The sequence below is a fragment of the Bos mutus genome, chromosome 12 (genome assembly GCF_027580195.1).
Source record: "Bos mutus isolate GX-2022 chromosome 12, NWIPB_WYAK_1.1, whole genome shotgun sequence".
In the NCBI taxonomy this organism is placed as follows: Eukaryota; Metazoa; Chordata; class Mammalia; order Artiodactyla; family Bovidae; genus Bos; species Bos mutus.
The window spans coordinates 50,242,139-50,257,009 of NC_091628.1; the positions used below are offsets into that span (position 1 = coordinate 50,242,139).

The 14,871-nt window shown below is 41.4% G+C and overlaps 1 protein-coding gene across 4 annotated transcripts in view; it reads right to left on the reverse strand.

Annotated features, from left to right (window-relative positions):
* Window positions 1–4,740: 4,740 nt before the first annotated feature.
* TBC1D4 (TBC1 domain family member 4) overlaps window positions 4,741–14,871 on the reverse strand; it is a 210,246-nt gene continuing 200,115 nt past the window's right edge. For all 4 annotated transcript variants that reach the window (XM_070380585.1, XM_070380586.1, XM_070380587.1 and 1 more), the window contains 2 exons: window positions 10,739–10,915; window positions 4,741–7,208 (listed from right to left, as the gene is read on the reverse strand). In XM_070380585.1, the coding sequence (XP_070236686.1) occupies window positions 6,975–7,208; window positions 10,739–10,915 (411 nt within the window). In that variant the 3' untranslated portion in view covers window positions 4,741–6,974. The remainder of the gene's footprint in view (window positions 7,209–10,738; window positions 10,916–14,871) is intronic.

The window sequence follows — 14,871 nt, forward strand, 5'->3', positions numbered from 1 at the left end:
AGAACTTGATTAAGACTGATAAAGATCAGGATATAATAGTTTCAGACTGGTGAAAGAGCAAGGTGAGAATTTTGAAGTGAGGAATTCAAAGTGTTTTGGGGTATAAATTTTCTACTGAAATGCTGAAGGGTCTTTTGGGAAGTTCCTGTAATGAAAAATAAATTAATTTGCCTGAATAAGAGTCTCCAAGAATAGTAAAATTATGTCAATGAAAACAATGCAATAGTAAAATCATGTTCATGTAGCCCATAAGCTGTGCAGGGTATATGATCTCAGTTCTCAGTATAATACATACATGTGTAAATCTTTAATATGTAATATACTTTATCAACTGCTATATTACATAGCTCCAGGGACCACTGTCCATATCACAGTCTGATAAATAATGTTCCTGAATTAGGCAATGTGAGAGCCCTATTATACCTGTAGCATGTATTAAAATAAGTTTAACGTAGAGTCTAATACACTGCATATGACATAAATTATTTATAGCACATACCATTTAGCATATATTTATGATAAACGTAAAGCACCAGAGTCCCCTTACAACTTAATGAAATATCACTCCATATATTCTGATTTTTTTTCCCATAGGAACTGTGAATTTGTCAGGTAAGAAATTACTCAAAGAAGCTAGGAAAGAGACATTTTTGAGGTTCCAACATCTACCAAAGTACGTGACCCATACTACGCCACCAAGGAACACAAATGCTAAATAATATTAAACCTACCTCTCAAATGGCCTAAAATCCATGTTGAAATGGCAACCCACTCCAGTGTTCTTGCCTGGAGAATCCCAGGGACGGGGGAGCCTGGTGGGCTGCCGTCTATGGGGTCGCACAGAGTTGGACACGACTGAAGCGACTTAGCAGCAGCAATAGCAATGATGATGTTAACTTTTTAAATATATATATACATAATCCCTTCTGGGGGCACTGAGTCCTGTGTGAAGGTCAGCAGGACCCTCGGGGTAACCAATGACCTTACACCCTGGGCTATAGCGGGGGAGTTCAGTTCCTCCCACAATACAGTACAGACGGAAACACGTCCTGAAGGAGTGGGCCGGACAGAGTACAGGGAGAAAGGAGCCCTTCGGGACCGCCCAGGACAAGAAGTGGCCAGTGCAAAGCTAAAGGGCGGCTGGTTCAGGAAATGAGATGGAGCTTAACCATTTGACTAGGGCAGAGGACAAGCTAGACAGGTGACAGGGACACACTCATGGAAGGGCAAGCGTGTCACCTCAAAGACTGGATGATCCTGGGAAGAAGGAGGAGCCTTGGAAGGGTTTTAAACTGAGGATAAACTTGAGTCACGTTTTAGGAAGGTCCCTCTGACCAAGGTGAGCGCAGTTTGGGTACGTGGTAACAACCCGTATCTGGACAGACTCCCTTTGCCATGCCCTCCACGTAGGATTTGTGGCAAATCTGGTTCCTCATGGATCAAACAAACACCAAGTAGCTCAATATCTGTGACTTTGGAGCCCCTCGAAATGGGGCCTCAGTTTAAACTCTAGCAAGGATATGAATAAGGCACCTACCTGCAAGAGCAATGGGGTTGTCAGTGAACCACATTCTTCTCGGATGCACAGCGAGCCAAACGCTGAAACGCCGAGGTTTGCACCAGAGACAGGGCTTGTCCCTGAGACAGCCAAAAGAGGAGATGGCAGAGTAGACCTCAAACGTGCCTCACAGGTGAGGGGCTCGCAATGAAGCTGAGACATGGGGAGCGTGGAAAGCCAACTGGAGAGAAGGAAAGCGTGTGGTAATTATCATTCTGCACAGGTGCAGCTAAGCTGCACGCTTCTTAACAGGGGACCAGTGCTCTGTGGGTGGAGTTTTTGGCCCTCTGAAACATCATCCATCTGATACTGCTGCTGCTGCTGCTGCTGGTGCTGCTGCTAAGTTGTTTCAGTCGTGTCCGACTCTGTGAGACCCCAGAGATGGCAGCCCACCAGGCTCCCCCGTTCTTGGGATTCTCCAGGCAAGAACACTGGAGTGGGTTGCCATTTCCTTCTCCAATGCATGAAAGTGAAAAGTGAAAGTGAAGTCGCTCAGTCATGTCCGACTCTTTGCGACCCCATGGACTGCAGCCTACCAGGCTCTTCCGTCCATGGGATTTGCCAGGCAAGAGTACTGGAGTGGTCTGCCATTGCCTTCTCCCCATCTGATACTAGCACATGCCCAGTTGGAGGAGCACTGATCCAAGCAAGTCCTAAGCAGCTGGAGCTCTAACTGGACACAGCTGATTTGAAGTTCCTGAAAACGAGTTTGCACAGATGTCATTTTGTTTAGGCTACCTGATGCTTGGAGGACATGCAAGTTTTTCTAAAAACAATTAAATTTACCTTGATTAGTGTAGGCAGGTTAAATTTGTTATAAAGTAAGTTGTTTAACCAATCAGGCTTCCCAGATGGCGCTAGTGGTAAAGAACCCACCTACCAAAGCAGGAGACATAAGAGATACGGTGGATCCCTGGATGGGGAATATCCCCTGGAAGAGGGCATGGCAACCCACTCCAGTATTCTTGCCTGGAGAATCCCATGGACAAAGGAGCCTGGTGGGCTACAGTCCTTGGGGTCACAAAGAGTCAGACACCACTGAAGCAACTCAGCAGACAGTCACAGTGTAACAGATCTGTCTGGTGACTACCCTTGGTTTCAGGGATTTCAGGGGGAAATGGACGAATATTTAGCAGACAAAGCTAGCAGATTTCAGTGACCAACTATATCAAAGAGGGAGAGAAGTCTAGGCTGACTTTCTTTCCCAAAGTCACTGCCACAGACCAGGCTTTTACTCTTTTTTGGCCTAGATTTTGAATGCATTCACTTAACTGCAGTTTCCCAGTCCCCAGCTTCTGTCCAAACATACTAGGTGGATTGGAGCAAATCAAAGCATGTCACTTGCCAGGTTACTAGCCTTAATGGCTCCCATTTCTCAATAGGTGAAGTTCAAACTCTTTTAAAATATCTATTAGCTATCTAATAGCTACAACCTTCATGAGAGCCTTTCCTTGTCAGGAGACTTGTCTCCCACCACCACCTGCCCCACCTCCATGGGAACACTAACTGTACTTTGGGATTAAGGAATGAGTTGTGATCTCAGAAATATTCCATCCTTTCTCATTCATCTATTATTCAACAGAAGCCACTCCACTTCTACTGGCTCTTCCAGGCTCAGGGAAGGCATCACCTCCTTTGAGGACTTGCCACCCACTCCAAAGCACTGTGAGCCCCTCCTGGCAGCTTGCGTGTAGCGAGTTTGGTGTGGATTACCCAGCATACCTGTTATAGTGTAAATTCTCTTGTTTTCTAATTAACTCCTTGCAACTACACCACAAGCTCATGGAGGTCAAGGACTGTATCTTCTCCACCTCTGAATACTCAGCATCTAGCTTGGCTTACAAAAACTATTTGTTGAATGAAAAAATAAAAGGGGTAGAGCCAAGACTCAACCCCCACCTTAAATCTAGTGCTTTTCTCAACATATCACAGCAAATAAGAGTGATACATCATGGTAGAGTACTAAATAATTCAGATGGCAGATTTCCTTTCTATAATCTAGCAGAGTAAAATGGTTACATGGTAATAAAATGCGTAAATTAATCTGGATATTAAGAGACCATTCTATTAATACTTAGGCCTACACTGAGTCCTCAAAATGCTTAATTACATGTAGTACAAAATATTTCAAAGTTTTAGTCCTAAAGTTAGCAAGAAGGTACAGTATCCATTTATTGAATTACAAATACACTTGAAAATATTCTGATGATACCTATTTTATGTAAACACATTTATATCATATCTATCAACAAATGCCCTTAATCTTTTTATTGAGGAGTTAACTCAATTTTAGTTTTGTATATTCTTATCCTCTTTCTCTCACTTACTGTCTATGTGGGTAAACAGAAAACAAAAGGGGTAAATGCAGATCTGTCCATATGGTTATCTTTTGCCTTTTTATACCTATCAGCAAAAGGTTCCATTGGGAAAGCAGCTGAAAATTAGTAACGGACAATGTACTTTCATTGCAGCCGTGAAATTAAAAGATGCTTGCTCCTTGGAAGAAAAGCTATAACCAACTAGACAGCATTGGTAAAGACATTACTTTACCAAAAAAGGTCTGTCTAGTCAAAGCTATGGTTTTTCCAATAGTCATGTATGGATGTGAGAGTTGGACTATAAAGAAAGATGAGCACCAAAGAATTGATGCTTTTGAACTGTGGTGTTGGAGAAGACTCTTGACAGTCCCTTGGACTGCAAGGAGATCAAACCAGTCATTCTAAAAAAAATCAGTGCTGAATATTCATTGGAAGGACTGATGTTGAAGCTGAAACTCCAATACTTTGGCCACCTGATGTGAAGAACTGACCCATTGGAAAAGACCCTAATGCTGAGAAAGATTGAAGGTAGGAGGAAAAGGGGACAACAGAGGATGAGATGGCTGGATGGTGTTACCTACTCGATGGACATGAGTTTGAGTAAACTCCAGGAGTTGGTGATGGACAGGGAGGCCTGGTGTGCCGCAGTCCATGGGGTCCCAAAGAGTCGGACACAACTGAGCAACTGAACTGAACTGAATGTACTTCCATAAATGTTTCTAAAAATTATCTTTTGTTGTCTCATTCAAAGAATTATCAGTGAACAAATTTTAAGTAGCAACAATCCAACCCATGCAGATTTTGTAAAGGACTCTAACCAAGGTCTTCTCTCTTATTACAAAGGCAAAACCAATAAGCCAAGGAAACAGGCAGCAATGTATTTATTGGAAATGAACTAGACATTACATTAACCAAATGAAGATGTAACAATGCATGAAGCATAATTGATGCAACATTTAAAAGATCACAAAATAAAAAGAAAATTCATTTTCAAAAGAAATATTGTATCCAAGGCGAGCCCTGAACACCAGAATACAACTGATAACATTGACTGTGAAGATCCAGAATAAAATTTAAACCCAACAACTGAAAGAAAAGTTTCTTTTCCCAACTTGAAGGCTCCCTGGCTACCACCTGTGTTTCATACACACCAGATAATTTTCATCACCAGACAGTAATCAGATGATATTTATCATATTCCTCGTAAGAAAATACCTCTCCTACAAATAGAGAAATCTGAGGGAAATCCAAGCAACAAAACGGTCGGTGGCCCCAACTGATTAGGTCAGCATTTTCTAGAATCTAGAAATTACATTAACTTTACTAGTAAGACTTCATTTTCTTCTGAGAAACTGCCTGGATGAGAGGGCGTGCTGATTGTAACATTACATTTACTACACGGCACTGAGTCACTACATTCCACTGAGTAACTGGGCGGTCGGGGGGGTGGGAGGGGGTGTTCAGATGCTTATCCATTCATCAAATGTTTCTGAAACCTTTAGAGCTTTACTTTTCTACCCTGTAGCTTGTGTATAACAAACTCCCTTTGAAGAAAATTATCCCAGATAATCCATCTGTGATAATACAAGTACTGCAAAAAGCAGTGATGAAAAATATCGTTTGGAAAGGCAAAATTGCCGCATCCACTTTCTGAGGCACTGTCATAGAATCATCTCTGAAATGGAGAAATTCCATGTGTAAGTTAAAAATTGCTTTCCTTCCATTCACCCAGCATGCATGAATGTCTTGTTATAATCTCTCTGTAGACTGAGAAAGTCAGGAGTCCAAATGCAGAACTGTAGGTTTTAGAAAGGCTTTCTCCTTCCCTTCCCATAGATTTCAAGTTTGTTTTAAACATTCCACAGTTCTCATAAACACTCATGTGAAAAGGGGAGGATGATTACAACCTTATCAGACCTGTCAATTGACAAAAAAAAAATCTCAACATAGTATCTCATTTTTAGAAAACCAATCATAATTGCATTTCCTTACCCTCCATTTAAGGTAGAGAGAACTAAGACAAGAGTTCCCACATTTTCGTGGGAAATGGCAAATCCTTGTCACTAACTATGGCACCAAGTAGTTCATTCAGGAGAAATTTCAATAAAAAGGTAGAAAGGTAATCGAGACAATTTATGTATGCTCAGTCGCTCAGCCATGTCCAACTCTTTGTGACCCCATGGACTGTAGTCGGCCAGGCTCCTCAGTCCATGAGATTTTGCAGGCAAGAATACTGGAGTGGGTTGCCATTTCCTTCTCCAGGGCTAGATAATTTAGGTCCTAAATTAATTTTTAAGGACTGATATGTTTAGTTTAACAAAATGCTGGTCTAATTTACTAGAAAATTAGTAATGTTCTCTTTCACCTTGAGCTGGATGGGCAGACTCAGCCACTGTCTTGTTTCCTCCTTACACACAACTAAAGTAATGCCTGACCAGACTCAAATGCATGTAGATGCGACATGCTCATTGGCACAAAGCAGGCAGCAGGGGAAGGCCCCTACTTTCCTGAAAAACTCAGAGGAGCTTTACTGGCAATCAGTCATTTTCCTCATATATATATATAATGTCAGTAGATTTTAAGACAGATGCACATAAAGTTACACAAATGTTTCCACCTCTCCACCACTGAGTGAAACATGCCATTCTTTGGAGAAAAAAATACATTCATTTTTTCCAAGTATATTTCAATATACAAAGATGTTCTAGCTTTGTTTCACTGCAAAGACAAACTGATGTCACACGTGTCCAAGGGGAACTTCACTTTAACTTCCCTTTGGTGTGGATTTCATGAAGTTTTGATTTCTTTTTTTAAAAAATTGCTCTAAATATGCATCTACTTTTATCTGAAAGCATCAACTCTTTATGTCCATTTTATATATATGTACATAGTCAACAAGGACAGCAAAAAACAGTCTACATATGTACAATGGTTTAGAAGTGGCACGCTCTGAGGAGAGCAAGGGCCACTGGCTCCGACGGGCTCACAACCAATTCAGTGATTGTCAGCTCTGGTGTCCAGCACTGGGCCAGCAGCATGCAGACTCCTCCAGACTGTAGCATCCTTGAATGGTCACGTCCTGCTGAGGTGGCAAGTCTTCATGGCTTGTTTCCTGTCTTGGCTTTGTTGTTAGGGTTGCAGTTTAAGTCTCTCAGCAGTGGTTCGCAGTTGGCTAGAATATCTGCAGGCAGCAGCTTCCAGATCTGCTCCACTGCCTTCTGATAAGCCGTCTTCTCCTGTTCCAGGGTCCGGATCAAAGACTTCATTTTGGTCTCTCTGGTTAAAAGATTTTCCAGGTTGGACTCCAAGGTCTGAATTTTAGCATGAGCTATCTGTTTGGGGCAAAAACAAAAACACACAAAATCCGCCAAATCAACAATCTGAAGGTTTTGGTTCATCATCACAGCAGCAGTCAGAATTTACATATATTAGCTAATCATATCATATTACTTAGTACAATAGTATAGGAAGCAAATACTCTGAAACCGTCCACGACATGGCGATTTTTTATGGTTCTCAAAAATATAACTAGAGTTCTAACAAAATACATCTCATTTCACTGAATACACCAAAAATGCAATATTAAATCATCATCCCTCAGTAGTGAGGGTACTCACTCCACACACAGGCCTTCTCCAAGAGTGACTGGGATCTGACAGGGAAAAACAGGAGATTCCTGACACTGCCCTAAGGTGTTAAAAGAGGTTTTTTTGCCCTCTGAAAGGAAATACAGGGTTTGCTCAACACATACATGGGATCTTATCAGTTTTTACAGGTGTTGGATGTGCCCATATAACTTGGGAAGCCAGAGGTGATGACAGCATTGAACTGTGAATGAAAAAATTTGTAACCATTAATAAAAATCATTATAACAGAAAGTAGGTGCAAACCCACTTTCCCTAAATAAAGAAATGTTCAACTAATCATCACTGAAACATCCTAGTAATAAAGGACAATAGCCTGTTTATTTTTCTTTCTGAAAACAGACACTGTTGTCTCTTTTTAAAAAATTTTTATTGGAGTATAGTTGCTTTACAATGTTATGTAAGTTTCTGCTGTAAAGTGAATCAGTTATACATATACATATATCCCCTCTTTTTTAGATTTCCTTCCCATTTAGGTCACCACAGAGCACTGAGTAGAGTTCCCTGTGCTATACAGTAGGTTCTCATTACTTATCTATTTTGTACACAGTACCCATAATGTATACATGTCAATCCCAATTTCCCAGTTCATCCCCCTCCTCCTCCACCTTGGTATCCATCACACACACACACACACACACACACACAAAATCTACAAACAATAAATGCTGGAGGGCTTCCCTGGCAGCTAAGCTGGTAAAGAATCCGCCTGCAATGCAGGAGACTCTGGTTCAATTCCTGGGTCTGGAAGATCCCCTGGAGAAGGGACAGGTTACCCACTGCAGTATTCTTGCCTAGGGAATTCCATGGACAGAGGAGCCTGGCTGGCTACAGTCCATGGGGTCGCAGAGTCAGACACAACTGAGCAACTTTCACTTTCATATAATTAACACCTCAAACAAAGATATAATTTGGTAAATAAATGCTGGAGAGGATGTGGAGAAAATGGAACCCTCCCACACTGTTGGTGGGAATGTAAATTGGCACAGGCATTATGGAAAACAGTATACAGGTTCCTTAAAACACTGAAAAATAGAGCCTCCATATGATCCATCAATCCGACTCCTGGGCATATATCCAGCGAAAACCATAATTCAAAGATACATACAGCCCAATGTTCATTGCAGCACTATTCGGAATAGCCAGAACACGGAAGCAACCCAGATGTCCATCAGCAGAGGAATGGGTAAAGATGTGGCACCTGTACACAGTGCCATGAAAAGTAACTAAATAGTACCATTTGCAGAGATGTGGATGGACCTCGAGACTGTCATACAGAGTGAAGTCAGTTCGAAAGAGAAAACACAAGTATCACATAATATCGCTTATACGTGGAATGTAGAAAAATGGTATGGATGAATTTGCAGATCTTGTTTAAAAAAATGATCTTTAGCAATGCACTAACACAACATTTTGGCATTGTTTTGAATAGAAAAAGGCATAAAATGTTGTATGGGCCAGAGCTAATATAGATGAAATGAAAGAGGCCAGTGTTTCTTCTTGGGGAGCAATTACTCTAGGAACCCCTCATATCTAAGCTATTACTCTCCCAGCTATCCTTCAGAGGAGTTACCACACATCAAAGCAGGGTTTTAGTGTTCCCTAGTTTGGAGACATGTGTTGACGAAGTGATAGGTAAGCAGAAACCAAGGAGCCATTGGGTACTTAAGTTCTAACTCAGAATCCCTCTCCCCACACTCCCTACCCCCAAGGCCTCGGCTCCCTGGAAGCTTTACTTTCTCCCCTCCCCCTCCTCTGATCACGGAAACCCCATTCCTTGAGGCTTGGATACACAGCACACTTAATATAGGTTACAGATGTGCAATATTACTTTACACTAAATCACTTATTGCATTTGTAAGAGTGCACTGATAAATAAATACATAATTTGTATTATGAAATAACTATGAGAGAGCCCATCCTTAGGTAGGTTGATAAGGAATCCAGGGCCCTTGAGGAAGAAGGGGTCCAAGGCCTTAGGGAAGGAGAAAGGGGTCTAAGGTTCTCAAGAGGAGAAAAGCAGAGACCTTTTTTTCTACATTGCTTTGTCTTAGTCAATATAACAATGTATCTTGCTCAAAGACATGTTTCTCCTTAACAAGAGCCTTCTGACTAATCTTGTTATTTTAAGATGTATATTATGGGAGTGGGTCTGGTAAGACCTTTCTTTCTATTGTTAGCTCCAATCCTGTTATCTTAAAATGTAAATTGTGGGAGTGGGTCTGGTAAGACCTTTACAACCTTGAGACATTCTTTTGATTTACTGTAATAATCAATTGAAAAAGTATATAACTCTTGCTGAGACTAATAAGGGGGGCATTCTCAGCCCCCCTTCTGATGTCCATGTCAGAAGCTTTCTCTGTCCCTTTTTCACTTTAATAAAACTCTGCTACACAAAAGCTCTTGAGCAATCAAGCCTGGGCCCTGGCTAAATCTTCTTTGGAGATCACCACATTAAAGCTATCAGCTGCAAATTCCTTCATGGCAAGGATTACATGTTACCTGTTTTCATTCAATTTTCTCCTTTCCATTTCTGTGAGTTTTAGTCTAGACAGTTCTCATCTTCCCCAATCAGATTTCTACAAATAATTGCTAGCTGGTCTCCCTACCTTCTCTCCCCGTTCTAATCTGTCCTCATCAAGGTTTTTCCAGATTGATCTCCCTAAAGTATGGTTCAAAATTTTTGAGAGATTTCTCTCTCAACGTGATTAAAGCTGTGTTCTTCTTCTTGACTTGAAAGTTATTTATAAATCTGCCTCCATCATGTTTACCCCACTTCTCCCCAATGTAAATCTTAAATGGATATGTTTCCTCTAAGTTCTGCCATATCATCCAGCTTTCAACACTCCTCTCTTATTCCCACCAAGCCTCTAGAGTCCAGCTCAAGCCCCAAGACACCCAGAGCTTTCCCAGTTTCCTCTAGTCAATCCCTCCCAACCTGAACTTAAACCAAACACGTGCAATACCCAGTAAGTTTTGAATCAGATTCTGCTCTGAACTGCCATTTAATTATTTTGTGAGAGGAGATTTTCTCTCCCAACTGACACTTACATCAGCATGTGCATTTGCAGCCCCCAGGGCACTTGGACACAATCTGATACACAGGTCAACAGTCAGCAATGGCTCAATCTATACCACAGCTCTATCCTTCCTGGGATGGTTCTATGCAGGAGAGGAGGCACTCAACAGCTTTTAAGGTCAAATCACTATCTCTTTACCTGTAATTTTTCTAGAAGGTCCATGTTTTGTCTTTTCAGTTGGCTGTTGGCCCTCTCCAGCTTCTCTATGGGCTCACTGTCCTCACAAGCATAGGAAGATTCTTGGAGTTCATCCTGTAGCACGTGATACTCCACCTCATAGGCATGTAACTGTTTAGAAATATCCATCTCAAAAACCTGCAGTGAAAACAGGGGTCAGTCTGACTTTCAGGATGTACACAAAGATACATCTGTGTATCTAAGGTGCATTTCCCAATACTTCTTAATGAGGAACAGCGTGACATACCAAACAAAGGGAATTGTAATAAATGTGACTGTCAAATAAAGACAAACAGATCATTTCTATACAATTGACACATTCTCAGGAGGAGGCCAAGACACTAGAGAAAGTTAATGTCCAAAGATATTTTGCAACCAAAATATACATAATCTAGGAATGGTCTCCCAAAGTGTAGCCTACCAGATAAACATGAGTAACTGAGTAACTCTTATACAAGTTGGAGATCATCTTTGCTGGTTAATAAGCAAAACTGCATACTGCTGCTGCTGCTAAGGTGCTTCAGTCGTGTCCGACTCTGTGCGACCCCATAGACGGCAGCCCACCAGGCTCCACCATCCCTGGGATTCTCCAGGCAAGAACACTGGAATGGGTTGCCATTTCCTTCTCCAATGCATAAAAGTGAAAAGTGAAAGTGAAGTCGCTCAGTCGTGTCCGACTCTCAGCGACCCCATGGACTGCAGCCTACCAGGCTCCTCTGTCCATGGGATTTTCCAGGCAAGAGTACTGGAGTGGGTTGCCATTGCCTTCTCCAAAAACTGCATAGGGTATTTCTATAATAATAAGATCAAAAGCCCTTCTAATTATTTGTCAAGGAGGTAGAAAGGGCTTGTACTAAATATTTTCATCCATTTTCTAATCCATGCAAGTCTCTTAGAATTCACTAACATATCCTACCAGAGAGAGAATCTTTAAAATTGCACACCCTGGAACCTGTACATACGTATTCAATCTCTCAGTCATGTCCAACTCTGTGACACTATGAACTGTAGCCTGCCAGGTTCCTCTGTCCATGGGATTTTCCAGGGGGCAGTACTGGAGCGGGTTGCCATTTCCTTCCTCAGGGATGTTCCTGACCCAGGGATCAAACCCACGTCTCCTGCATTGGCAGGTGGATTCTGTAGCACTGAGCCACTTGGGAACTGGGCACTATATAGAGCTGTTTAATTGCAGCTGCCTCTGCTCTCCCGTATTGTCACCCATTAGGAAGACAGTTTGCTTCAAAGTTAGAGAACAAGTAACTCCTCCTTAGTCTAAACTTGGAAGAGAAAGTGAGCTGCCATTTAAGCATTGGTATCCACACTAACACTCTTGGGAGAGAAGAAACCACAAAAAATCTCACTGACTTACTTGCACTACTACTATTAGAGATACTCAAATCTTAGAATTGAAATGATATTTCGTGACAATATGGTTATTCTTTTTAAACAAGCATCTTTTTTCCCCCTACCCAGTGAGTATGAACACACTGGACTACTATACAACCATTAAAAACAAGAGCATGAATATATTTATTGGCATGCAAAAATGTCTGATACTCTACAACTATTTTAATAAAAAATCATTACACAACAGCATGTACAGTATAATTAGAGATTTTAAGAGGATGTTTAAGATGTTTTAAATCTCAAGCTATTGAGATTTGTAACTTCACTTTCTTCTTTGTGCTGTTCTACATTATTTGCATTTTTACAGTAAATAAAACTCATCAAAGTCTCCTTTAATATTAACAGTTCATTTTTGTTCAATTGCTAAGTTGTGTCCTACTCTTTGAAACCTACTCTTTGCAGTATGCTAGGTGCCCCTGTCCTTTACTATCTCCCAGATTTTGCTCAGATTCATGTCCATTGAGTTGGTGATGCTATTTAACCATCTCATCCTCTGCTGCCCCTTCCTCCTTTGGCCTTCAATCTTTCCCAGAATCAGGGTCTTTTCCAATGAGTCAGCTCTTCACATCAGATGGCCAAAGTATTTTTCCATAGTTAATCAATTCTACTGGCTAGAAAGTTATCTTTAATATCAAGTCCAAATCTACCAGCCTATAACTTCTATCAAATAACCACAGTAATAATCTCCAAAGCTAGGCAATTTCCTCATTAATCTTAGAAAAGAAAGGTGATCTAATTTCAAATCAAACTTCATCTCTCTCCAAAACCACAATCTCTGACTACTTGCCAGTCCCAAAAGATATTTCTGAAGAATTGGGGAATAAGTGAATATGTAAATAAAATTTATATTTTTCTATTTCCAGAGCATCTTAACAAATAAAAAATATTCACAGGTATTTACAGAATAATCTGCTCGTGGTTTCAATTCCACACATGTGGTAGAAAGAAAGTTTTACATGTAATAAAATGAGTTCTTGTGATAGACTTGTATAGAATGATACAAAATTCTTCAACTGAATTGGTTACATTTACCCCTAAAAACAATGTTATTTCCATTCTGTAGAGAAGGAAGCTGAGACTCAGACAGGTTGCCCTCACTTGCCCAAAGTCACACAGCTAGTAGATAGCTGAACACTAGCACAAGATCTCAGACTCCCTTTCTCTTGCTCTAAACTCTGTCTTTTATCTGCTATCCCAAGGGCCTCTTGGAAAGTGGTAAATTTTATCAGTACTCATAAGGCATGATTGCTTTATTTACAAATCTGGTCTTAAGTATATTCATGTCATCCGAACAACAGTATATAACTACCACTTACCTGGTCCCTATGAAGAATCAGGGACTAGGTATACGATATACTGATTACCCTCCGTTTGCTTCCATTCTCTGCCCTCATCCATTCTCGGTACCCTAGGAGGCAGACCCCTCTGACCTGCATTCCCCACACTTTTCTTCCTGCTGATTTCTGGTTCAGTTTAGTGCAGTTCAGTTGCTCAGTTATGTCTGACTTTTTGTGACCCCATGGACTGCAGCACACCAGGCCTCCCTGTCCATCACCAACTCCCAGAGCTTACTCAAACTCATGTCCATTGAGTTGGTGATGCCATCCAACCATTGAATCCTCTGTCGTCCCCTTCTCCTCCTGCCTTCAATCCGTCTCAGCATCAGGGTCTTTCCAGTGAGTCAGTCCTTCACATCAGTTGGCCAAAGTTTTGGAGTTTCAGCTTCAGCATCAGTCCTTCCAATGAATATTCAGGACTGATTTCCTTTATGATGGACTGGTTGGATCTCCTTGCAGTCAACGGGACTCTCAAGAGTCTTCTCCAAACCACAGTTCAAAAGCATCAATTCATTGCCACTCAGCTTTCTTTATAGTCCAACTCTCACATCCATACATGACTATTGGAAAAACCATGGCTTTGACTATATGGACCTTTGTTGGCAAAGGAATATCTCTGCTTTTTAATATGCTGTCTAGGTTGGTCATAAGTTTTCTTCCAAGGAGCAAGCATCTTTTAATTTCATGGCTGCAGTCACCATCTACAGTGATTTTGGAGCCTCCCAAAATAAAGTCTGTCACTGTTTCCACTGTTTCCCCATCTATTTTCCATGAAGTGATGGGACCAGATGCCATGATCTTAGTTTTCTGAATGTTGAGCTTTAAGCCAATTTTTTCACTCTCCTCTTTCATCCTCATCAAGAGGCCCTTTAGTTCCTCTTTACTTTCTGTCATAAGGGTTGTGTCATCTGCATATCTGAGGTTATTGATATTTCTCCCAGCAATCTTGATTCCAGCTTGTGCTTCATCCAGCCCAGCATTTCTCATGACTTCTGGTTGGGTACAGCCAATGGCAAAGGTCATCAGGAGATCAAAAGGGGCAGAAGAAATAGGTTGGTAACTTCTTCCCTGCTCCTTCCCTGTCTTGCTCACCAAGAGCACAGCAACCTCCAGAGAGCCTGCCTCCAGACTTCGGCACTCACTGGGCCTGGCAGCACTATCATATCCTCCTTCTCCGGATGCAGCACCAGGGATATGAACAGTTCCCTCTGTCACTGGTTCCTAAGCACCTGGACATCGTATCTTGTTCCCTTAACCTTGCCCGCACTCCTGTAAATCATACCCTCCCTTGAGCTGCTGGAGGTAGATTGTGTTTCCTGCAAAGGACCCTGACTAATAAAGCAAGTCTCA